General features: G+C 35.1%; 1 protein-coding gene across 2 annotated transcripts in view; it reads right to left on the minus strand.

The window, feature by feature from the left end:
* The window catches only part of EMCN (endomucin), a 102663-nt gene that overhangs the window by 47496 nt on the left and 27217 nt on the right, over window positions 1-27950 (minus strand). The window contains exons 2-4 of one of the 2 annotated variants that reach the window (XM_080797284.1): window positions 19886-20014; window positions 13054-13131; window positions 3062-3172 (exon numbers count right to left, since the gene is read on the minus strand). In XM_080797284.1, coding sequence (XP_080653410.1) covers window positions 3062-3172; window positions 13054-13131; window positions 19886-20014 — 318 coding nt within the window. The remainder of the gene's footprint in view (window positions 1-3061; window positions 3173-13053; window positions 13132-19885; window positions 20015-27950) is intronic. The other variant, XM_080797285.1, reaches the window with a different exon arrangement.

The following is a 27950-nucleotide window of genomic DNA, read 5'->3' on the forward strand; positions in this document are numbered from 1 at the left end:
AAAGATGCCTTTCAGACATATTTTGCCTAAAAATATTCTACTTATCAGAAGCCAAAACATTCCCACAAGGAAATGTCCTACATCTGAAGGAGAAATGACCCTGCTCTTCAAATTTCTCTATTTAGTGATCTTCTCTTTAAATAAAATCACTAGTTTACAGTTATGAAACTGTAAACTAGGTATGAAATTAGGTTCCTTCTATGTAACCTTCTTTAGGTTCTGCTAAAGAGAATTACAATAAAATATGGGGAAATGGATGCTCCATGAGTGTCTCTAGATAAAAGTAGGCCTGGAACATCAGCAGTTCCCACCTGCCATCTCCTTCTACTCTAAAGGTCTCCCAAGAAAAGACCTGGGGACTGTAAGTCATTGATAGCTCCTCCTTATTAAGGACTATGGATATGCCAAGAATGCCTCTGTTGTTTATAATGGATGGTATATGATAAGGCTGTTATGGCGGATGACTAGCTTTTCTAGTCAGGATATATTTGGACTAAAAGTAGTGATTACTTCATATTATTAAGGTCAGGATTTAGGAAGTGCTTATAGTGATGCTATGCGTGGTTGGAGCTAGAAAGTTGTCTGTGCTCAGGGGATCTCTAGGTCCTACTGCTCTCTCTCTCATGAATAGCTTCATCTCGCTCGTGGGATCTCTTCATCTCCTCACATTCTTTCTCTCCATTCTTCCCATCAATTTTACTTCCTCATAATATCTGTTTGCTTGTGCCACAGGTATGCCCAGGAGTCACCACGGCTGTCTCAGACTCATTCTACTGAAATCTTGCTGCTTTGGGTTTCACAGCTAATCACCTTTTTGTTTGTTTGGGTTTCCTAGTTCATATTACACAGAAAGGAAATTTGATTGGTCTAGCTTAATCTTTTTCTTTTTGTTTTTAAACCAAGCTTTATAAAGAAATTCACAACAAAATGCACTCATTTTAAGTATACAAGTCAATAATTTTTGGTAAGTTTATAGAATTGTACAACCATCATTATAAGCCATTTTTAGAACATTTTTAACATAAAAAACTCCAGTGGGACTTTCTGCAGTTAATCCCTGATTCCACCTCCAGCTTTAGACAACTACTTATATGATTTCTATCCCTATTAGAATGTCCATTCTGGATATTTCATTTAAATGGATTCATAAAATATATGATGTTTTGTCAAAGTTTTCCTTCACTGAGCATAATGGTTTTGGGCTTCATAGTGTTATAACCTGGATCACTAATTTGTCCCTTTAAATTGTTGAATAGTAGTCCATTGTATGGAATAACCTATGTTTTAGAATATTCCAAATCCATTGCAGATGGAAAATCCAATGGAATGTTCCACCTCAGCAGCTAATGGGCATTTGGATTGTTCCCAGTGTGACTCCAATGAATAATGTTACTATGAATATTATTTCAAAAACACCTGTCTTGATTACTATAGCTTTAAAGTAAGTTTTGAAGTTGGCTTATGCAAGTCTTCCAACTTTGTTCTCCCTTGACAAAACTGTCTTGGCAATTTGAGGTTTTTTTCATTTCCATGTATTATTTAGGATCAGCTTATCAATTTCTAATGATTTGTTATGATTCTGTGATTCTGATAGGGATTCAATTTAATATATAAATCAATTATTTATCAACTTGGGGAGAATTGCCATCTTAAAATATTGAGTCTTTCAATCCATGAACATGTCGTGTTTCTCCATTTATTGAGATATTTAATGTCCCACAGAAATATTTCATAGTTCAGTGTGCAAATCTTATACTTTGACTATTAATATCTTCCTAAATATTTTATCCTTTCTGATACTTTTGTAAATATCACTATTTGTTTAATTTTATTTTTGGATTATCATTGTTAACATACAGAAATATGATTTATTTTTTAATATCATATAGCTTGTGATAGGAAATACTCTATTAGTTCTATAGTTTTATTGTTTATTTTTTAATTTCCTGCATAAAGATGTAGTCTGCTAAGAAAAACTATTCTGTTTTTTCATTTCTGCATGAATGAATCTATCTACCTACCTACTACCTTTCATCACCTTATTGTACTATCTAGAACCTTTGGTTATAATTTTGAATAGAAGTGGTGAGAATGGACATCTTTGCTGTGTTCAAGATCTTAAGAGGAGGAAAGCATGAAATATTTAACTATTAAGAATGATGCTTACCATACATTTTTCATAGATGTCCTTTTCAATTTGAGTAAGTTGCATTTTATTTCTAGTTTATTGAGATTTCTAATTAAAAGTGGGTGTTAAATTTTGTCAAATGCTTTTTCTGCATCTACTGATTTTACTAATATAGTGCATTGCTGTCCTTGATTTTCATTTATTAAAACAGTCATACATTTCTGGATAAATTTCACTTGTTTATTTTTCTGTCCCTTTTTTATATGTTGTCAAAGTTAGTTTGGTAAGGATAGTTGCATTAATGTTCATGAAGGATATTGGTTTATAGTTTTCTTTACTTGTTTTTTCTTTTCATTTTTTTCTAGCTTTGGTACCTGGATAATGTTGGTCTCAAATAATGACTTGTGTGGTTTTCCCTCCTCCTCTTCCTGAAAGGGTTTGAGAAGAACTGGTATCATTTCTTTTGAAAAGATATAAAGAATAGATAGAATTCATAATTGAAGCCATCCTGCTGGAAATTTTCTTCATGGGACCATTAAAAATTTCTAATGCAATGTAATATCTTTGATTATTTTTATATCTTTAGACTACCTATCTTCCTGAGTCAGTTTTAGCAATTTGTTTCTTTCTAAGAATTTTCCCACTTCATGAAAGTTTTCTATTTTGTTGCCAAGCTCACTTTTTGTGTCAGGTGATACCATAGATTACTGCGTGGCCCTGAATTGATCTTTCCTGGCACCCACCCATTTGTGGCTATGGAGGGATAAAGTTTCATGGTACAAAGCTAAGTTGCCAAAAGGTTGTCCTGCTTGACAGAGACTAGAGAAGACACATTGGGCATGGTTCTTTGGTAGCTATGGGCTGGAAAACATTCCAAGTTTAATGCTATCCACCACATAAGTTAAACACTTCAGCATTACTTTTTATACTTACTCTTGTGTTGGGAACTTTGTAATGTTGAAGAAACATTTGAAAGTGGAATCATTGTCACTGTTGCATTTGTGACAGTTACCTCGATCTTCGTGATGACACTGGTTATGGCTCCTGATTATGTAAAAACAAAAAGTAGCCATCAGGGGCGTAACCAATAAATAGATAGTCTTATTATATTATTAGTATTAATATTAACATCCAATTATGACTTGAATATTAGTTACTGAAAGTTTTCTGATCAAGTTTTAGAAATCCAACATTTTGATATTGACTTTTTAGTGATCTGGTTAATTTTGTTAAGAAAACAAGGCGTATTTGACTCTTTTATATGTCTGCTATAGTTTATCTCATTTGGGAAGACAGTAATCCTATTAATTAAGTAATAATTGTGATTATAATTTTATATATAAGACTCAGAAAACTTAATTTCTCCATTGTCACAAAACTTGTAATAGGAGAGAGCTAGGATCTGAATCCAAGCCTTTCTGATGCAAAAGTTAATCCATCACTCAGCTACCCTAGAAAGGGGGTGGTAAGGAAGTGGTAGTAGTTGAAGATGGTACCATGGTTCCCATGCTGTCTGGGAAGGAATTTTCAGGTAGGGGGAATAGACAGCAAAAAAGGGATAATAGGAATTCCTTAAAATAAACTTTTAATTATACGTAGTTCATTTTTTGGAGGGGGGGAAGAAAAACTAACAACAAAGATAACCTGAGATTATGAAATAACACTGGAATAAGATTACTTGAAAAAATTTATATTTGCACAAATATTATAAAAATGATTAATGTTTTTCACTCTTTTCAAAGTCTAACGTGGAGATCATTCGTTAGTGAAGAAAAGACAGGCATGCTGGGTACTGCATGCTTAATGTTAGCTACATATGATGCTGGCTGGAGATGGGAAGAAGCCAGTTTAATAGATTTCTATCACACAGTAGGCAGAAAGACTGAATTGCTGGTGTTTTCCAGAAGTGTCAATCAGCTTCCATTCTACGACAACAAGCATCTATACTGTAACACAAATTCTTAGTGCAATTAAGAGAGTGATGCCAGAGAAACTGAGAGTTTGCAAGAAGACCTCAGAGACAGTAGGTAAATATGTCTTTACACGAAAAGTCTTCAGGAATTGATATGCCAGCAAAATATAAATATAAGCTCAAATGTAGGCTGTAGCATTAACACTGTATATGAGAAAGAAAGAATTGAAATAAGCAAAACTTTCAGGGCATCTTTTTTTTTTAAATTTATTTATTTATTTCACAGAGAGAGAGAGATCACAAGTAGGCAGAGAGGCAGGTACAGAGAGAGGGGGAAACAAGCTCCCTTCTGAGCAGAGAGCCCGATGCAGGATTAGATCCCAGGACCCTGAAATCATGACCTGAGCCGAAGACAGACACTTAACTGACTGAGCCCCCAAGCACCCCTGGATGCATCTTGAAGTAATAAACTGAGAGAGAAATATTTGAGAAAATAAAGAAATATCTTATCATAGCAGACATTGATGCTCGTGAGAACATGGAAGTACAAAAGATCACCCAAAAGGTAGAAACTCAACATTTGAGGATCAAGGGACATGTGGGGATAAAGATTTTGCTTTTCAGCAGAACTATAAGAACATATTCTTGGAAAATGTTAGAACAGTATTTCCTTTTTAGAAATTTTTGGTGGAGAATTCTTCTGCTGTGAAAACCATGGAAAAGGTATCCTGATGGCCCAAAGGATTCCCTAGCATGAGGCAGACTTAATGGTCTTGGACATGGAAAAGAGAATTTATATTTAAGAAAGATGTGGGAAACTGGCTGATTAGAAAAATACAAAGAAGAGAGTGGAATAATGGAATAACTGGAGATACAATGCCAAAGAGTTTCCTTCAAGAATTGTCTATTATTGATATGGAATATACTTCACAAATGAGGGTAAAATGAGAGCCCACAGTCAACTCAGGACAGGTTGTCAAATTCACAGTGTCCTGTAGGCAATGGAAGGAATCTTGAATGCTTTATATTTTTAAATATACATGCATGGTGGACCTAAAACAAACAGAAGGAAAGATATGGAGACAAATGTTGCCACAGCCATAAATTTTGAAATTTTACTAATATGCTGAAGTGTTTCAAATCCTAGATTCAAGAGAGAAGAGAATGGATGACGTACATTTATTAAGATATGAGGATCCTAATCTTGTATTAACGTTTTGTTTTAAAAATTTTCCCAATTGCCCTTTGGGTTCACACTTAGTAGACTCTGGACTCCTTCCAGGAAGTGACTGACATCTCAGAAAAATAAAACCAATCTTAAAGTTGTTCTTTAAACTTATGTGGTTTGCTCTCCTTCAGTTTTTCTGTCTGGCCATTTCGCACCAGATAATACTACATATCTGCTTTGGTCTACAAATGCAAATTGAACTGTAAGCCTATACATATAACATTATATTAGGTTTGACAAACATTATTTTATTTGAGAAATACTAATTTAAATTGTGACATCAAAATAGTATTGACTTTACTTTTAGGACTTGTGTTTTTGAAGTTCATGTCCTTTAAGTTCTTGGAACTTTGGTATAGGTAGAATGAATTGAAGACAAAATATAAGAATTTTAAAACCACATTTGACTTGGGATAAGAAGAGTCTAATATATGAGATGCTTGGAAAACCTCATCAATACCAGAGTGTGAGAGCAAAGAAGACAACTTCACTGCATCCATACCCTTAAGTGAAAACCATTGGCTAGAACTGAGCAGAATGAATGTGAGAGATAAGGGCTGTTTTATAATTGTTTTGGAATTATTGATGTGAGATTCATTTTGTATATTTCATGAAATTAAATTTTTGGAGAAAGCAATAAATGTGGGTATTATTTATATTAGGAACATAGGTGTGTTTATAACAGATTGAAAATTGATTTGAAAGAGAGGGTTTATGGAGTTAAATTGTGCAAGGCATGGGATTAAGCAATTTTATTCTTTGGAATTATGTAATTTGAATTACAGTATTGTTTTATCTAATGCACATAAGCAAAAGCTGCTTGTGTGGTCACTTTGTCTTTAGAAATAGAATATGGGATAAGTGACTTTTTTACAAAGTTAGCATTTACTAAAACATATGCTAAAAATACTATTACTGTGGTCTGTTAAATTGGTTTTATGTTTAAGAAAAGACATTTTGTAGTCAAATTAACTGGAGCTGCATAGATTGTAAAAAAGCCAAATGGATGTTTTTGTGATAGAATTACTAATATAAAAAGAAATGTTATTGTGCATTGTGGAACCCCAAGAGGGTAGTCTTTTAATTTTTTTTTTAAGATTTTATTTATTTATTTGACAGACAGAGATCACAAGTAGGCAGAGAGGCAGGCAGAGAGAGAGGGGGAAGCAGGCTCCCTCCTGAGCAGAGAGCCCAATGTGGGTCTGGATCCCAGGACCCTGATATCATGACCTGAGCCAAAGGCAGAGGCTTTAACCCACTGAGCCACCCGGGCACCCCGAGCGTAGTCTCTTTTAAAGTAATTGTCCAAGGACCTCCATTTCCAAGGATAATTTTATGGACTAGTGCTCCATAGAAATTTTGTATCTATGGGAACATGGATACAACTTAATTAAAGTAATGTCCTGAATCATTAAGTGACTTCTGGGGGTAATGTTAAAGAGTCATTCATGGAAAGATTGTGAGAAGCCTAAGTACTTACTTATGCCAATGGGCTTACAGAGATGCATCAAAGCAGGGGCAAGGACTAGAAAAAAATCCTTTTTGTTCAGATTTTCTGATCTTTTTTAAAATTTTGTTCAGATTTTCCGATCTTTTTTTTTGGAGTGAAGAGTAATACATCGGAATGTTAATAAATTCAAATGTTAAGTACAGGAGCAAAAAAAGTGAAGGGGTGTAGGCCAATCACCAAGGAGAATTCAGAACTATGGCTCCTCCAACTCAGATAATGGAACAAGGCTACAATGGAGTTCCAAAGATCCTAAAGAAAACAAAATGGTGATGGTGGAGGACAGTCTAGGTGAAGTAGGACTATAGCTCTCACTGGGAGATACAAAGAGAAGGGAGTTTTATTTCTATGTGAATTTTGTATTTCCTTTTCCTTTTCCATATCATTTAGATAGTGGGTTAAGGTAGAATGAAGGGCCCCTTGAAATTGTGCATTTACCAATATTCTCCCTTTTGCTAGACTGACTGGGACCTGGTTATAACCCCAGGGCAAATGAACCAGAGCAGACTACCAAGAGCTCCCTGACACTTTGGCCTTGGCTAACAGGGTGTCTAAGTGCCTTCAGATCTATCCATTTTCTAACTCAGTTTATCAAGTCAAGTTCATATAGGAATTTGGGACTGATTTCAGGCCAGGTACAAAGTTTTACCTGTATTTACAGTGACTCTTTGTTATATACCCCAGAAATCAAGTGGTTTGCAGTGGTTTGGTGACCTCAGAGGTATGTAATGATTTGGGATTCTTTTTAAGTCCTTGTTCTTCCTTAGAGAGCTCATTAATAAGTAAATATTGACTTTCCAGTTTCTAAAAAATCTATTTTAAGAGTGTTTTTTGGAGCCAGACCAAATACTGGTAGAGTTGTCTCCTTCATTTTCTTAGATCTACCAATCCTATTTGTCTACATGTTTTTACACATCAGTGAATAACTGGCCACAGTGCTTATGGGGATCTTAAAAGCTTTGGGAACATTTGAGCTGCCCCTTTTGAAAACTATAGTTCATGACAACCACCATGGGGCTACTCCCACGTCCGGTGCTGGGGAAAAAAGAATTGTTTGTTTGTTTTCTGGTTGTAGAATGCACATTACTTTTTAAAATTTTACTGTGAATGGCATTTAAATAACATAATAGTACCTTATTTAAGAAATTTTAAACTGCACTACTGAAGTCTTAAGGGCTCAAGTGTGGAAGCCTCAAAGACTACTGTTAGCAATAAGAGAGAGAAGTGGCTAGAAGTCCACCCTGCCCACATGCACACACCACCATCACATTGCTTCAAACAAGTAGTACTTACGTATTTCATACATATATGTAATTTTATATGGAAATGTATTTTCCACTTAAAAGAATTCAGGTAACAATTATCTTACTTTATAAGGAGAGTCATAAATTGTTAACCTTGCCTATCCACACTAAAAGTAAGATGAAGAAATCAGAGTAGGAAGAAATAATATTAGGTTTGAAATTGCAAATCGTTACTATGAATTACCATGATTTTTTTGCTTCTTTTGTTAAGTCACTTAGCCTCTCTGAAACCCAGTTTTTCCATCTTCAAATAATAATTTAAAAATAAACTTTAAAAATGATAACACATTTCTTAAAATAAGAGCCAAATGCACTATTATAAAAATAGTGCATAAAAATAGCACTTTGAAAAAAATTGCAAAGCATTTGCAAGTTATGCTTATTATGCTCTGCCTAACAGAGGTAAGGATATCTACAATATACTGTTGAATAGTCTCTATATCATTTTTTTAAATTTTATTTCTTTTCAGTGTTACAGAATTCATTGTTTATGCACCACACCCAGTGCTCCATGCAATATGTGCCCTCCATAATCATTTATTTTTAAAATTACATTAAATTAAATTTTAAAATTGTATGCTTAAGGGTGGTAACTTCTGGAAGGTAGTAAATACACTGAAGAGGAAAGAATTTTTTAAATGTAATAGGGAGAAATTTATAAACATATAGAAATTTAAAAATAAACTAAATAACCAATGGTCCAAGGAATAAATAACAAGGGATATTAGGAAATACTTTGAGATGAACAAACATGGAAATGCAATCTGCCAAAATTTATGGGATGTAACAAAAGCAGAACTGAGGGAAACTTGTGGGTGTAAACATCCAGTTTATAAGGGAAGAAAGATCTCATATTAATATTCCAGTGTGCCAACTTAAAAATTTAGTAAGAGAGAACTAACCCCAAAGCCAACAGAAGGAAAAGGAAATAATAAAGACTAGAGAGAAGAGAAATAAAATAGGTAATAAGAAAGCAATAGAGAAATTAATAAAATAAAAAGTTACTTCTTTGACAAGATTCACAAAGTTGAAAAACCCTTAGACAGACAAAGAAAAATGAGGGAGGACTCAAATTACTAAATCATGAACGAAAGTGAACACATTTCTATCATCCTTACAGAAGTAAGAAGGGTTATAAGGCAATACAATGAATAATTGTATGTTAACAAATTATATAACCTACATGAAATGAGAAAATTCTCAGGAAATCACCAACTGTAGCCAAAATTGAGTCAAGAAGAAATAGAAAATCTGAATAGAACTATAATGAGCAAAGAGATTGACTTAGTAATCAGAGAAACACACACACGCACAATGAAAAATCCAGGACCAGATGGCTTCACTGGTAAAATCTACCACACATTTAAAAAATAATTACGATCTATTCTTCATAAACTCTTCCAAAAATTAGTAAAGGAAGGAACTTCCTAATTTGTCCTAGGAGGCTAGTCTTACTCTGATACCAAAATTAGGCAAAAACATCACACACTTATTTCTCTTATGAATATAGACACAAACATTCTGAACAAAATAATACAGATCAAATCCAGAAACATATAAAGAGCATTATATGCCATGACAAAGTAAGATTTGTCTCAGAAATGCAAGATTAGTTCAACATATAGAAATCAATGTAATATGTCTTATTAATAAAATAAGGCATAAAAAACCACACAGCAATCTCAATGTGCTGAGAAAAGATATATGGCAAAATCTAACATCTTTGCATGATAAAAACATTTAACAAATTAGTAACAGAAGAGGACTTCCTCAACCTGATAAAGGGCATATTTGAAAAATGCACAATAACATCATACTTTAATGGTGAGACAATGAAAGCATTCCTTTATAATTAGGAGCTAAACAAGGAAATTTTCTCTTACCAATTCTATTCAGTGCTGTACTAGAGATTCTAGCAAGAGCAAAATGGTAAGAAAATTGAAAAAAATCATCTAAAAAAATAAAAAACAAAAAGCATCTAGATTGAAAAGGGAGAAGTTAAACTATATATATTTGCAAATAAATCTTATATACAGAAAATCCAAAGGAACACACACACACGCACAGATGCACACAACACACAAATACAAATTAGAACAAATAAATGGATTCAACAAGATGGCCAGGTACAATATCAATATATGAAGATAAATTGTATTTCTATACAGTAGCAATGAACAATCTAAAAACAAAATTAAGAAAATGATTTCACTTACAGTAGCATGAAATGGATAAAATATTAGGAATAAATTGGACAAAAAATGCAAATCTTCTACACTGAAAACTACAAACATTATAAAAAGAAGTTAAAGAAGACCTAAAATGAACAGAAAGATGTCCTATATTCATAGATTGGAATATTTAAGATCATTAAGACAGCAATACTCCCAACTTGATCTGCAGATGTGATGCCATCCTTATCACAATCCCAGTTGTTATTTTGCAGAAATTGTCAAGTTGATCCTAAATTTCCTATGAAAACTCAAGCGAGCCAGGGTAGTGAAAAAATCTTGAAAAAGAAGAGAAAAGTTGGAGGACTCACATTTCCTGATTTTAAAACTTAATACAAATGGTAATGCAGAGTGTATGATTCTGGCATAAAAATAGATACAGAGATAAATGGAATAAATTATTTGAGTCCAGGAAAAAAAAAAGAAAGAACCTCATACATTTATGGCCTCCTACACAATTTAAACAGGGAAAGAATAGTCTTTTCAACAAAAGGTGTTAGGACAACTAGATAATTATACACAGAAGAGTGAAACTGGACATCTAACTCACACCATAAACAAAAATTAAAGACTTACATAGAAAAGCTAATACTATAAAATTCTTAGAAGAGACCACTGGCATAAATCTTTGTAACCTTGAGGGCACATGCACCCGAATGTTTATAGCAGCAATGTCCACAATAGCCAAACTATGGAAAGAACCTAGATGTCCATTAACAGATGAATGGATAAAGAAGATGTGGTATATATATACAATGGAATACTATACAGCCATCAAAAGAAATGAAATCTTGCCATTTGTGATGACGTGGATGGAACTAGAGGGTATTATGCTTAGCGAAATAAGTCAATCGGAGAAAGACAACTATCATATGAAGTGGAGATGCAACGTGGGAGGTTTGGGGGGTAGGAAAAGAATAAATGAAACAAGATGGGATTGGGAGGGAGACAAACCATAAGTGACTCTTAATCTCACAAAAAACCTGAGGGTTGCTCACCGCCCTCGAGAGAGGGGGGTGAAGTTATGGACATTGGGGAGGGTGTGTGCTATGGTGAGTGCTGTGAAATGTGTAAACCTGGCGATTCACAGACCTGTACCCCTGGGGATAAAAATACATTATATGTTTATAAAAAAAAATTAAAAAATTAAAAAAAAATCTTTGTGACCCTGAGTTGAGCATGGTTTCTTAGATTTTACCCCACTGACTGAAGGAAACCAGAATGTTACCCTGAAATATCTTTGACATAAAAATTATTTTGACTGTAGCCAATTAAGAGGCAGCCAATGCAGGAAAAGCTTTTCTGCTTAAGGGCAGGATATAAATTCTCCTTTTACTGGAGACAGACTCTTACCAGCCCAGAGAAGAAACTAGCAGACTCTGCAAACAAAACTAACTCCATTAGTTTTCTTTCCAGATATTTTCCTTCAATTTGTTTCCTGCCCTTGGGAGCCTAAACTACTTTCTTTTATCCAGTCATTTTTCTACAAACTTACTGTTCTTTGTTCTAGATGTTATATAAGCCAAAATTCTAAACCACTGCTTTGAGTTACTCTTTGTTTTAGGTTTCTCATGTGTTGTGCACTGCCCATGTTAATAAGCTGTTTTTTGTTAATCTGTCTTCTTGTTAGTGTTCCAGATGAAAACCTAAAATGGGTAGAGGTAAAGTTTTGCCTTCTCTACATGAAAGAAAAAATATAGATATATTTTGCTTCATCAGAATTAGAGATTATAGTGTTTCAAAAGTTACCATCAAGAAAATGGGAAGACAACCTACAGAGTGGGAGAAAATATTTGCAAAATATCTGTCCAATAAGGCTCTTGTCTCCAAAATATATTTAAAAAAATACTTACAACCCAATGATAAAAGACAACCCAATTATTAAAAAATGGAAAGAATTAAATAGACAGTTTTCCAAAGAAGATATACAATTGTCAGCAAGTACATGAAAAGATGCTTGCTAGCATTCGTCATTAGGGAAATGTAAATCAAAACCACAATGATACCACTTCATGCCCACTAGAATGGCTATGATGAAAAAGATAGATAGCAACAAGTAGGGATTGGAAAGTGGACAATTAATATCCTCTGACTTTTCTGGTGGGCATGTAAAATAGTGCAGCTGCTTGGGAAATCAGTTCCTCAAAAAGTTAAACATAGGGTTACCATGTGCCTCAGCAATTCCACGTTAAGATACATGTCACAAAAGAAAGGAAAGGACATGGCCACATAAAAACTTGTATAAGAATCTTCATAGCAGCATTTTTTGTAACAGCGGAAAAGTAGAAACAGCTAAAATGTCCATCAACTAAAAAATAAACAAAATGTGGTACATCCAAACCATGAAATACTATTCACTCATAAAAATAAATGAACTACAGATAAATGCTAGAGCGTGGATGAACCTAAGAACATTCTGTTATGTTAAAGTCGGATACAAAAGATCATATACAATATGATCCTATTTATGTGTTTTTTTTACATGAAATTTCTAAAATAGGCAGAGGAACAGAGAGTAGGTTAGTGGTCCCTGGAAGTGGGAAAAGGAAGAAATGGGAAGTGATTAGTAACAGATATAGGGTTTCTTTTTGGAGTGATGAAAATGTTCCAGAATTAGTGTGATGGTTGCATAATGTTGTTGATATACTGAAAATCACTGCGTTGTCCACTCCTGAAGAGTGATTATGATGACATATGAATTATATACATGAAAGAAAAATAACTGCAAATGATCATTACTCACCTTCACTTTTAAGTGTTGCTGTTAACGAAGAATGTGTTGGCTGCAAAGATGTACTTGAGAGTTTCATACTGGTTGTTCCTAGTTCGATAAGATAGATGACATTATTATTAGTCACAATTTCATCTCACCTGCCAAAGAATAAATGTCAGTCAAATCTGGAGGTAAACTAGAATCTCTCTACAGTGGTACTGTCTCCTTTTGTGCAAAGTAAGGAACATAAGTACTGAATGCTTGGGTGACCCAAGGAAAACACATACACACACACACACACACACACATGCACGCGTGCACACACACACACACACACACACACACACACACTTTCTTCTACGATAGGCCCTCAAAGCAAATTTTCACTGCAAATTGTTACTTGGGTATCTTTAAACATGCAAAAAATATATATTGCAAAAACACATGATTTAAAATTGTTATTTTTCCCAAGAGAAAAATAACCTGGTCAATAGGACCTTTTTCCCCCCAGAATTACATTTCATTTTGTTGATTTGATTATGAACCTGCAACTTCCAAAATTACATAAATTATAAAGGAACTTGCCAATTCTTGTAATTAGATACTTTGTCCATTTATGAAACATACACTGAGTTCCCAGTCTGTGCAAGACCCTTTTCTAGACTCTTGAGGGCAGTGTCAAACTCTTGGTCATCTTTGTAATCTGAGTAGTATCAAGGCGTTCCTGGCATACAGTAGGCATGTAGTAAATGTTGTTTTCGATAAGCAGGGACTCACGTAGAACATGGGAACCAAGAAAAGACAAAGATTTGCTTTATGTAGTGAATACAACTTACAAATATGATAGCCATACTAGTCAACATTCCCTTCTTAAAACACTTGAGGATATCCTTTTGTGATTAGGGCATAGGTTCTATTTTTATTGTGTGACATATATAAAATCCTGGTTCTTAAAGGTATGTATGCTGTATTGGGGGAGAAACAATTTGGCTCTGCACGGTTTAATGCTTTAAAAACCCATCCAGAAAAAAGTTTTCAAAGGTGATCTGGCTGGATCTGTATAACAGAAGAAACTAAGGAATCACAAGGAAGTTAAAAGGTCTTTGAAGGGTCACTGGGGACAAATGCCTCCCAGTGGATGGTGGAGGTGTTCTCTTCTGTTCCTCCCTCCTCACTTCTTATTAGAGGAGATAGGTTATTATAGAAATGGAAAGTGGCTATAACATGTAGATACTGGGAATTCTAATATATGGAGAGTGCTGAAGCACTTAAGACATTCTCAAAGTCTTCTGTACCCAATATGGGGTTATATTTTAAAAGAAGAAACTGGGGCGCCTGGGTGGCTCAGTGGTTTAGGCCGCTGCCTTTGGCTCGGGTCATGATCTCGGGGTCCTGGGATCGAGTCCTGCATCAGGCTCTCTGCTCGGCAGGGAGCCTGCTTCCCTCTCAATCTGTCTGCCTGCCTCTCTGCCTACTTGTGATCTCTTTCTGTCAAATAAATAAATAAAATCTTAAAAAAAAAAAAAAAAGAAGAAACCAACAAAGGACACCTTATTCCTAAAAGCTAGGTTTGAGATTTTTGCATTGCCCAATCACAGGGATGCCATCCATCCATCTTTCTTTCTTTCTTTCTTTCTTTCTTTCTTTTTTTCTTTCTTTCTTCTTTCTTTTCTTTTTAGAGAGAGAGAGAGAAAGAGAGAGTGGGAGCACACAAGCTGGGGGAAAGGCAGAGGGAAAGGGAGAGAGAGAATTCCAATCCCATTCTCCATGCTCAGTGCAGAGCTCAACATTGGCTCAATAGCATGACCCTGAGGTCATGACCTGAGCCCAAATCAAGAGTTAGATGTTTAACTGGTTGATCCACCCAGGTGTTCCCAGAAATGCCATCTTAAGGTGAAGATGTAGTGATATAAATCAACTGTCCTTTCCAGCCAGATGTGGTGAATTTGTTTTCACTTCAGCACTACTCTTGGCATTCTTGGTACCAAGAACAGGCTAAACTGAATTTTTATAATTACCTTGTTTCATATGTTTCACTGGGATATGTCTCCTATTTCACTTGAAATTTCAAGAATAGGAATGATTACAGGAAATAATCAGGATACATATAACAATAATCATGAATATAAATAGAAAAAGTATCAAGTGTGTGCAGTTCTTGAGTTTCTGAAGCCCTTGACCCTTTCCTTTTATAGCTATCCTGACTTCATGTTTGACAGAGGAAAGATAGGTAACAAATTTGAGCTTTGGGCCGAGCATTCAGCCCAAATCTATTTGGCTTCAATTTCAGTCTTGGTCTTTGGAAAACTGAAGAGCTGAACGGCTATCCATTTCTGGAGTTCCTGAAGTTGTTTGTGAACAGTGATCCTGTAATCATGATCATGATCATTGTATCTAATCAATGTTACTCTATCTATAACAGAAACAGAACACAATTATTTTAGATTTATATTTAATGTATGAATATTCACTTTCCAATATGGATAAGCATTCTACATGTAACTTAAAATAAAATTCTTATGTGCTAAATATGTTGAAATTCTGAGGTATAAATGCATCCTTATTAGTGCAAAAGTAAAGTGCCATACTAATTAACAAGGATTGTGATTTCTGTTAATTTTATGTGCAAATAATGATTAAGAACTTATTCTAGTTAATAAAAGAAATAGACTGAATTTAATATGAACAATAAGAGAATGCTGTATCCATATGTATTTAGGGATATTATATAATCTTGTTTATAAAAGATTATAGATGTTTATGGATGTTTATAAAAGATTAAGATATTTATAGAAGATTAAGTCATTAAAATATCATAATTGTACTCTGTTAAATTTTTATTAAACTATCATCCATAACATTTTACAAAATAATCTTTTGGACCTTTGTTTAGTTCCATTAGGGCATCAGGGTTTCAAGAAATTGCCTAATTTATAAACATTTTATATCTTATGAATATAAACTAAAAGCAAAAAGCCAACTTTATAACTTCAAAACTCCGTGAAAAGGAAAACCCAAAAAATATTGTACAAAGATACCCCAGGTAAGTCATTTTCAATTCAAACTTACTAAGGTATATAAAGACAGTGAAAAAAAGAAGAAAGATATGGAGAAAATGTGGTACCCAAACCTATTTTCTCACTAATATGAGAAAATTTACAAGACTGCCTTTTAAAAGTCCTTTCTTTGCAGTTTTATCTTAGTTTCCAGAGGCGATGTCCATTGTAAACATCACCATGACTGTCACCCTATATGGAAGAGATGGCCAAAAACACTGGGCTCCTCTATTGACCTCAGCAGACATTGAATATCTATTTTGTATCAGAAATGCGAAATATCAGGGCTGACAAATTAATTCAGCTAATTCAAAAAAGTTTGATTATTAAAAGGTTTAAAAATCAAGCTGAGTAGTAATTATGTTTTAAGAATGATATTTCAGGGGACGCCTGGGTGGCTCAGTTGGTTAAGCGGCTGCCTTCAGCTCGGGTCATGATCCCCGCGTCCTGGGATTGAGTCCCACATCGGGCTCCTTGCTCAGCGGGGAGCCTACTTCTCCCTCTGCCTCTGCCTACCACTCTGTCTGCCTGTGCTTGCTCTCTCTCTCTCTCTAACAAATAAATAAATTTAAAAAAAAATTAAAAAAAAAAAAGAATGATACTTCAGGATATTTTTCTCTCTGAGAAGTTTATCTCATGCAGCACCTGAGTGGCTCCATTGGTTAGGCATCTGCCTTCAGCTCAGGTCATGATCCCAGAGTCCTTCATTGGGCTCTCTACTCATTGGGGTGTCTGCTTCTCCCTCTCCTTCTGCCTCCCGTTCTGTCTGCTTGTGTTTTTTCCTCTCTCTCTCTCTGTCAAATAAATAAAATCTTTAAAAATAAAATAAAATAAAATATTTATCAAAAAAAAAAGAAATTAATCTCATGATGATGACATTCAGTGTCTGCCAAGTGTTGATATTAACTCTGGCCACTTGGCCTTTGAACAAAATGGGCAGAGCACTTGGTACATAGCTAGGAAGAAATCAGGTCCCTTCTCTCTTATTGGGTAAACCTCTGAATGCGAAACCTACTCCAAGCAAAGCTGTCAGTCACCTCTGCCACTGTTGCTACCTTGCTACGAGAAGAGTTCTCATCTCAGTAGCACATTTTCCACTTTTCTGGTGATGGAATTTCTGCCATTGTCAAGAGAAAGGAAATTTACGTGCTTTAGATAGACATAAGCACTATTAAATCAAGTATCTTTTGACTTTAAAATAAGAACATCTGGTTGGAAAGCCTTAAAAGAAAAATAAAGATGTTTTCCATGTTTTTTTATTGTTGTTTGTTTTTTTGTGTTTTTTGTTTGTTTGTTTTTGTTTTTTGTTTTTTGTTTTGCAAATAATTTTATTTTCTCTAATGACCATGGTGTCTGGGACACCAGTGTGGCTCAGTCAGTTAAGCCTCCAACTCTTGATTTTGGCTCAGGTCATGATTTCAGGGTCATGAGATCTAGCCCTGCACAGAGTTCAGTAGGGAGTCTGCTAGAGATTCTCTCCCTCTCCTTCTGCCTCTCCTGCTGCCCTCTCTTTCTCTCAAATAAATAAATAAATATTTTTAAAAAATCACTTGACAACCAAATAAAAATGAAGAAAGAGAAAAAGGAAAAGGAAGGAAGGGAGGGAACAAGGGAGGGAGGGAGGAGAAAGAAAATGAAAAATAAAGCAAATATGGTAAAATTTTGATAATTATTAATTCTGGGAGATGGGCATATGGGGATTAATTATAGTGTTCTATTGTGGGTACATCTGGACATTTTTATAATAAAAAGTAAAGCTTCACTGGCCTATTACAATTTGTACAATTGAATGTGAGTAATTTAAAACTCATCTGGGAGAACTTTTGAAGAACACAGACTGGAGATTAGTTTTTGTTAACTGGTTTATATAAGACAGTGAAGTGTCCAGAAAAGAAATTTAGAAGAAACTGTGCGTGTATGTGTGTATATGTTCTCTGATTTCAAGTGTTTTCCGAAGCGACTCGTTTCAGATAAGGGGCTTCAGTGACCCACTTTAGGAGCCACCAGTGGTACAGTTGTTAGGGTTATCTCCTCAGTTTATATGAGTAGGTAGAGAGTTTCCCTTCCAAGCTGTGCTGGTAAGATGAATTCCCAGTATCAGAAATGACAAGTCTGCCTGAATTTCTTCTCTGAAACTTCCATCTCTCCCTGCCATGGTCACATAACATAACAGTTAGGGTCTGTGTTAATTTGGCATTGTTATTCACCACAGGTCACTATGGTCAGGGCTAGTAATCATCTCACTGAGAAAGCATAAGTTCCAAGGATTAATGTAGAAATTGCAAAACTTCAACCCTTTGAGTCAGCATGCAATATCAGTACCTACCTTCTCTTTATTGGTTCTTTGGGGTGATGTTTTTTTATTACAAAATAACATGCTTTTACTAAATTAATGCAATTTTATGCCAAGAACACCACTGGCAACTCACAGAGAGGGTGAAAAAATGAGAGAGAGAGAGAGGAGAGCAGCAAATGCTTATACTTGGTAAAAGTATGAGCACGCCTCTCTGCTTAAGCCCTGAAAACATAGGGTTGAAACAATTTTTAAAAATAAATGGCAGACATTTATTTTATCCTGCCTGCTTGCTCCCTTACAGTGTATTCAGTAAACTTCTATCTCATAAAATACAATACAATAAAATAAAATAAAGAAAATAAAATAAAGAAAAGAAAATACACAGTGCAGGAGTTGGCTGGAGGCTCCATTGTCTTTGACTTTTTTTTGACTGTGTCATTTGAAATTTCCCTTGGTTGGTGATATCGGTCCTACCACATTCTGGAAACAAAATCCCCTGTGCGGCCCTCTTTGTGTAAAGCTTTCTCCAGTTTGGTACAGGAATTCTAGGAGAATTGGTTTGGCTTCATCTTAGAATTGCACATTTTGGAAATAACAGACTATATTCATCAGACCCTTTTTCTTTGAGGATCACCACCCCAGTTAAGTCTCAAGAACCAGCCCTCATCAGTCCTCAACATTTTATTTGAACTTGGTCTTAAAGTGAAAATTAAATGGAGAGTAAGTGGAGAGGAGAGGGAGAGAGCAGGAGGAATTCCAGCTATCTCCTCGTTAGGGTATATGATTTTCAGGTCTTCTTGTGACTTTAGCATTCTAACCAGAGTTTCTGTCCATAAGCGATAAATGAGTAATTCTATATTTCTCTCTCCATTGATTATAGAACCTGAATGATATGCCTTACTTTATGTGTGTTGCAGGATGGACAAGGCAGTATGCATTGGATTGATAACCTCTTGAGTTTTTAATTAAATGACCCCAGTGGCTCATTTTACTTTTCATGAATGGTAAGAATGGTAAGAATACCTAGAACCATAAAACATGATGCTATTGCCACTCAGTCCAGTTACAATAATGATGACATTGCTACCGAACCTTACAAATTAGTTCTATTATCAGCCCAATATAACTAACAAGATCCGTGTGTTATTAATATGGTTTCACCCTGTTAATGGTGGACAATTGGAATATTTAGAAACATATTTTTATGACTAAGGAAATGGGGATTTTTTTTTTTATTCTCTAAAAATTAACTTTGTGTACGTAACATTCACAATAGGATTATTCTCAAACAGGAGGTGATCCAGAGAGATATCATCAAAGAAGCCTACTGTGATCTCAGGGTTCTGTATTCAAACCAAAATAACACATAAGTTTCAAAATAGTGAAATAGCACAGACCTTCATAACAATAGATATAAGATCTCAAATTATTTTTCGGTGATTAGATTATATAGGTGCTACTAATTTTATCTGTTAAAGTTAGAGTAAATTTCACTAAGAGTTAATCCTACCTATAGACGTTTCAGTTGTTGATTCCGTAACAGTATTTGACGTTAGTACAGATGCATTTGTTAGTACAGATGCATTTGCTGAAGGAACTGTTGATGATGGTAATCCTTGAGGGACTGTATTCCCAACATCTGCAAAAGGGAAACTGTGTTAAAGTAGCTGCTTTAAAGTTTACATTTATTTTGCCAAATACAGACTAGTACATTTAAGCAAAGCTAACTGTATGTGTATTCCTGCTAAGCCAGTAAGTAAGGCATGGATTTGAAATTAATTTTCTAATTGTAAGGAATTGAGCCTTCAGTTCGCTATTCATTCACGAACTCTATCTGCTTCTCACCAACAGCATGAATTTTCAAGATAGCCGTCAGGAACAGTCCATAGCTCTGAAACAAAATTATAGCTGACAAAACTAGGGAGAAATACAAGTAAAAATTTGAAATTTAACAATATTTTTAAGCCAACCAAACAAACATTGTCAGATGAAATAATTAAATGGACGTTCTCTGGACTGTGGATGTTTTGCTAAATATTTTCATAGCACATTGAAATTATTAAGCAGTAAAATTTCAGTATTAGTACTTCTCTTCTTGATATAAAGGATTTCTCCCTCCTTTCTCTCTCTACATATATGCCAAAGGAAGACAACAACTCTTATTTTTTAACTTTTTAAGAAATTCAATAAATTTTAAAGAAATTCAACATTGCAACATGTCTAAATTCTTGGCAATGGAACCACCATAAATATGCATTTTCAAATAATTTAGTTCTCTAAATTGTAACAATCAAAGGCACCAAAATGAAGGTGATACATTGTTTTGTTCTTATATGTTTATTTTTGATAATACTTCTTTGACAATAGAAAGTATTTAATAATTTTTAAAACTCATCTTAAAATATTATTATTTTTTCAAAGTGAAGTATATAGGACTTAATTCTCAGTGATTTATGGAAATATTTGTTTTACATAATATTACTGAATTTACTAACTTTTATAGAACCCTTTTAATTTTGTGTTTGTTGATCTTGTCTCTATATACTCACTGTTGTATCGAAGATCAAAAAATAACAAACAAACGTGTGCAAAGGACTTGGACAATGTATTCATGCCCATGGAAGGCATTGTGTTCATGTTGTTACTTCATCCGTAGAGAATATATATAGTATAGCATGTTAGTTAAGAGGATGGACTTTGAGCGACAAAGACTTGTGACTTGATCCCAGTCAAACTGGATATGTCGTTAAAGTAAATACATGTCATTAGTATAACTTTTCAAATTTAAAATTTTATCCAACATTTTCCTGTTTGAATCTGGAAAAAAACAATATTCTTCCACACCAGGGAAAAGCAATATTTCAGATGTGAGGAGACAGAGCATACTTCCTGTTTCATTTTATAGACTTGTGGTGCTTGGATGTGCTAGCACTTAGCACTGACTTTGTTTATAGGCAGTATAGGGAAATGGGTTGATGTATTCAATACATATGGATGTGTTCAGCACATTCAGGAGTGACAGAGTGCCTTTTCACAGGCTTTACAGAAATCAAAAGCTTTTTTCACCTCTGGATACACTTCACACCCTTGTTCTCACCACTACCCCCCGACTCCCCCTAGCAGGGAGAAGGAACACAGCAAGCATGCATGATGTTATCTTTTCTGTATTAGTCATTTTTTTCTCACTATCCTTCTTTTCACCCCAGAGTTTGTGATGTAACACTGATTTCTCAGTTTAAACTGAAGTTGAAGAAATTTATTCCAAGAAGCACATACCACTTTGACTGGAAAAATCACCTATAAATAACTTAAATGATCCCTATCTGCTGACTAGTTATATAGTAACAACCTCAATTTCTGGGTATAATCGATATCTTCAAAGACTTTTTTTCTTATTTCTTTCTTCCCTTCGTCCCTTCCGCCCGCCCTTTTTTCCTTTTTCTCTTCCACAAACACTTACTGGGCAACTAATGTGAAAGGCATGATTAGATCTAGTGAAAGACTCTATATCGTACTACATGGTGTCACCTGTGAGTATCTCTCAGTCTGGTAAGGAACACAATGCCTATACACAATAAATAACAAAGTTATTCTGTGTGGGGCAGGTGGATCACTGTTTTTCAAACTGCAGTTTATGGTACAAGTAAAGAGTAATTAAGATCTAGTTAGTGGACTGCAGTCAGAACTTTGGCCAAATGAAAGAGAAAAGAAACATTAGAGGGATACTGCAAATAATGAGGGTAAGTATTGTTTCATGAAGTTCACATGCACGTGTTTGTGTATATGTGTATTTGAGTAAAACATGCGTCCATGCAAAATATGTTTCCTATTGTGATTCTGCCTAAAAATTTTACTGGACAAAAAATTGGGCAAGAGTTTACAAGATAAAGGATGACCACCCTGCTGGCATGAACAAGGACTCCTTTCTGAAGAGTGGACTTAGGAGCTAGAGTTTGAAGAGTAAGTAGCATGTCCACATGGCTAGAGGAAGAGGCATGGTCAAAGGTCTAGAGGGGAAGTGAGAGGTAATTGAGAGAATTGAAAACAGTTGTGGTTGGCTGGATTGCTCTAAGCTATGAAAGTACATAGAAGGCCTTGTCTGGCAAAATACTGGAGGCTAGATCATAAAGGACCTTGAACACCAAACCAGGGACTTGGGACTTTATTAACAAGTCAGTGGAGAGCCCTGGAGAGTGACCAAATAGAAATTCTACTGTAGGAAAAATGATGGGGAAGCAGGTGCAGTGGAGAATGAAAGGATACCAGCTGAACTGAACAGCTAGTCCCCATTTTTATGTTTACCGATGTCTCTGACCTCTTGAAGTCATCACATGAGATCAGTGAGTTCACATCTATAAAGTGATTTGTGGCCAGCTACAAGTAGTCACATTTTTAATTAAAAAAATTTTTTTTAGGGGTGACCGGGTGTCTCGGTTGTTAAGCATCTGCCTTAGTATCAGGTCATGATCCCAGGATCCTGGGATTGAGCCCTGCATCAGGCTCCTGCTCAGCGGGAAGCCTGCTTCTTGCTCCCCCACTCTCCCTGCTTCTGTTCCTTCTCTCGCTGGGTAAGTAAGTAAGTAAACAAAATCTAAAAAATCTAAAAAAATTTTTTTAATTTAAAAATTTAAAAATTAAAAAAAATTTTTTGAAGATTTTATGTACATATTTGAGAGAGAGAGAAAATGTGAGCAAGGGGGAGGAGCAGAGGAAAAGAGAGAAACAGACTCCCCAGGGAGCAGGGAGCCCAATGCAGGGCTCAATCCTAGGACCCTGAGATCATGACGTGAGCCAAAGGCAGACGGTTAATCAACTGAGCCACCCAGGTGAAGCAGGCACATTTTTAATGGCTGGTGAGGTAAGATTGAGATGTACTGCAAGGCTTGTCCTCACCAGACTGCTACACATTTGGTCACTGATTTCCCTGAGTAAAATCTTAATCCAGTAGCGCTCATTAATGTCTCCATTAATAGTTCTTCAGATTGTCCATCAGAGAGAATGACCTCCTTCGGCAAGGACTGACAAACCAACCCTGAAAATACTGAGTGTCAGTGTGTGCCAGGTCCATGTAAACATTTTCTGTAAATTAGCTCCTTTAATTCTAAGAAGAAACCATGATGCCCATACTCATATCATTCATCATTGTACAGATGAAGACACTGGGGCTCAAAAAAGATAAAACAACTTGCCCGCATTATGCAGTGGGAAGTAACACAGCTGGAATTTTAATTCAGGCCCCTTGGAATCCAGAGAAGATACTCTTAACCACCACAGATTTTGCTATGGGAAGTTGGTTCCATGCAAAGCCACATCCTCCTGCTCTGCCTGCTCTCTGCCTTTGAAGGGGTATGATATTAAAGGGGTAGAAGTGACTAGATACACTGATGTTTTGCCCTCATGTACCTAGAATGAGCAAACAGACAAAATACCTCACTGTTTTTTTTTTTTTCTTGAAACATACTATCATTTTGTCATATACATTACATATATACACATATAAAATGTGTCCATCCATAAACATCCGTAAAATGTTTAGACTTAAATCTCTGAAGGCAATTTCCAATCTATTACAGCTATCTATGTTTGAAAAATAAAAATAAGAGATTTACTCAGTTGGGAAATTCTAGAAATAGAAACATTCTCTTACTCTACAGTGGGAAAGAATTATTCTAACTACCGCTGTTGAAGGTTTTATTGACTATGATGCACGTAATCATCGGTTATGTTTTTACGGCATTTTCTATAAATTTCTTTTAGGTCTGATTTGATCTCTTAATAAACTATTGAGGAAAATGGATTATTCTGAAATATTTTCTCATTACAAGACATAATGAGGTAGCATTTCACTTTCCTTTATCTCCAAAGTACTTGGAGAGAAATTTAACAAGGAGACCTGTGTTTCACATCTTTGTTTATGCCCAGCCAGATAGTGCTACTCTTAGGATGTTGTAAGAGAAACAGATGGCATTTTGTCCTGATTCCACCCTATACCCAGACACCAGCTGAGAGAGCACAAGAGATACTATGACACTTAGTTTCCTATGCTTCGAAAGGATGAAGCAAGATTGGGATTTAAAAAAAAAATAGTAACTATTTTAATTACAGAAATCACGAGAACTTTGAAAATTCAGCATATGGCTGAAAAACCAACTATCATATTTTTTTCTTTTTTCAAATGATTAGGTCATCTACTCCAATCTTCTTGAGATGCTTTGTAATTACATTTCTAAGTAACTCCCAAGTGGTCTCTAGAAGTTAGAGTTTCATCCATCCTCATAATGAGAAGCTAGATCTCCAATTATCTTTTCCCCTACCAAGTCTACATTTACGGTCCCCTAGAAAACCACTACTAGAGAGGATAGGTCTTGGTTTCTCTAGATCAACATGAATACTGAATGACAATAAGTTAGAATTATAAAACTTGAGACCTAAAAAGAACAGTAAAAAATATCCCACTGTAACAGAATCCCAACATTTTATATCTTAGAAAATGTATGAGTTTAAGTTAGTTTCAAAAGATCATAATACACATTACTAAAAAAGGTGCTTTAATTCCTAAATGAACACTCTGTATTATGTAATATAGAAAAATCTTTTTTTTTTCCCCAATTCTATTTGGGCATGTGGAATACACTTCTGACAGAAGCAATGCTTAAGTTTCCCTTTGAACTATAGGAATAAATATTTACTTTGTGAGTTTTAACCATAAACAAAAATCTTAGAAGAAATTTTAAGCTCTTTAAAGAAATAAAAGAGTGATTTCTTTGGAAATACATAGTGTATATAGAAAATGTTAGTTACTAAATGGTCTTATAAACCTCACAGTACCATTAGTAGGTAATAATTTCATAACCTAGATGAACTAATCTATGGAATTAAAGACAAAGTAAGTAATTTTGAATTTCAATATCTTATTTTTTAAAAATTTTTTTCAGTGTTCCAAAACTCATTGTTTATGCACCACACCCAGTGCTCCATGCAATATGTGCACTCCATAATACCCACCACCAGGCTCACCCCTCCACTACCCCAAAACCCTCAGTTTGTTTCTCAGAGTCCACAGTCTCTCATGGTTTGTCTATCCCTCCAATTTCCCCTAACTCACTTCTCTTCTCCATCTCTCAATGTCTTCCATGTTATTCCTTATGCTCCACAAGTAAGTGAAACCATATGATACTTGACTCTCCCTGCTTGACTTATTTCACTCACCATAATCTCTTCCAGTCCCATCCATGTTGATATAAATGTTGGGTATTCATCCTTTCTGATGGAGGCATAATACTCCATTGTATATATGAACCATATCTTCTTTATCCATTCGTCCATTGAAGGGCATCTTGGCTCTTTCCACAGTTTGGTGACTGTGGCCATTGCTGCTGTGAACATTGGGGTACAGATGGCCCTTCTTTTCACTACATCTGTATCTTTGGGGTAAATACCCAGTAGTGCAATTGCAGGGTCATAAGGTAGATCTATTTTTAATCTCTTAAGGAATCTCCACACTGTTTTCCAAAGTGGCTACACCAACTTGCATTCCCACCAACAGTGTAAGAGGGTTCCCCTTTCTCCATACCCTCTTCAACACTTGTTGTTCACTGTCTTGTTAATTTTGGCCATTCTAACTGGTGTAAGGTGGTATCTCCATGTGGTTTTGATTTGAATCTCCCTGATGGCTAATGATAATGAACATTTTTTCATGCGTCTGTTAGCCATTTGTATGTCTTCATTAGAGAAGTCTGTTCATGTCTTCTGCACATTTTTTTTGAAATGACTGTTTTGTGTGTGCTGAGTTTGAGGTGTTCTTTATAGACCTTGGATATCAGCCATTTGTCTGTAGTGTCATTTGTAAATATCTTCTCCCATTCCGTGTGTTGCCTCTTTGTTTTGTTGACTCTTTCCTTTGCTGTGCAGAAGCTTTTGATCTTTATTCATTTTCACTTTTGTTTCCTTTGCCTTTGGAGACATATCTTGAAAAAAGTTGCTGTGGCCAGTGTCGAAGAGGTTACTGCCTACGTTCTCCTCTAGGGTTTTGATAGATTCTTGCCTCACATTAAGGTTTTTTATCCATTTCGGGTTTATCTTTGTGTATGATGTAAAGAATGGTCAAGTTTCTTTCTTCTACACATAGATGTCCAGTTTTCCCAGCACCATTTGTTGAAGAGACTGTCTTTTTTCCACTGGATATTTTTTCCTGCTTTGTTGAAGATTAGTTGACCCAAGAGTTGCAGGTCCATATCTGGGCTCTCTACTCTGTTACACTGGTCTATGTGTCTCCTTTTGTGCCAGTACCATGCTGTCTTGGTGATCACAGCCTTTATTATTCCCACTAATTCATGTTGTCTTCATATAGGCCACCTCTTATACATTTCCACTTCCTCAAACTTTTAAAAACTTTATATAGATTTTATGTTGAAATAAAATAACTATCAATTGTTCAGTTATCATTTGTGGATGCTTATCCCCTATACATCACAGTTTGTAATGAACATAGATTCACATCTTAAATTTGGATGTGATGATAATGCATAAATTGGGGTGTTATAAATGGTGAGAGGGCCTTTTTTATAGTAATTTGTCAGTAGTTGTTAGTATAATAATCTTGTTCAACTGATACCCTATTATCTTCTTTGTTAATAAATAACTTTTAGTGAAGTTTAAATTGAAAATTTCAATTTTTCCTCACTGATCAAAAAATATATATATTAAAATATATAGAAAGTATATAAAAATATACTGCAAATTGATATAAAAATAAAATATATTTATATATGAATATAATGAAAGAGACAAACACATAAATAAATATAATACAGTACTACTTGCTATATTCCCATCAAAACAGCACCTTCATGAAGGACAAGACATTAACTCCAACTCCTTTTGATTATCAATATCTCATCAGCGAGCCTTCTCTTCTATCATAGCAAAATTTACCTTGGTTTATTGCCAACCAAATTAAATACAGTTAATTTTTATCAATTAAAATAAAATAACAATTATGTGATGATGTGTCTTTGATGATTTCTTCTATTTGCACTGTCCCAGAATTTCATAATATCCTATGTTAAAATGCGTAAGTGGCTCACTAACCAATGCACTGTTCACCTCAATAAACATTTATTGAGCATCTTTTCTTTTTAAGATTTTATTTATTTATTTATTAGAGAGAGAGAGAGAGAGCGTGAGAGCACAAGCAGGGGGAGTGGCTGTCTGACAAATAGGGAGAAGCTGGCTCCCCGCTGAGAAGGGAATCTGACAGGGGACTTGATCCCAGCACCCTGGGATCATGACCTGAGCTGAAACCAGATGCTTCACTGACAGAACCACGCAAGCACCCTGAGCACCTATTTCATTAGGAGCTAAGCAAAAATAGAAAACCATATTTTTCCCAGAGGAACTTAAAGTTTATGTTGATACTCAAGCTATGCATATGTGAAACAACCATAAGATTATGCTAATGGAGCATATAAATTGGTGCTCATTAATACTAGGCATAGCTGGTTCTGTACAATGTTAAGTGAAGTCAAAATAAGGTGATGTGTCAGGAATAATCAGAATTACTTTCTTGGGGGAAG

This window comes from Martes martes (assembly GCF_963455335.1).
Source record: "Martes martes genome assembly, chromosome: 2".
In the NCBI taxonomy this organism is placed as follows: domain Eukaryota; kingdom Metazoa; phylum Chordata; class Mammalia; order Carnivora; family Mustelidae; genus Martes; species Martes martes.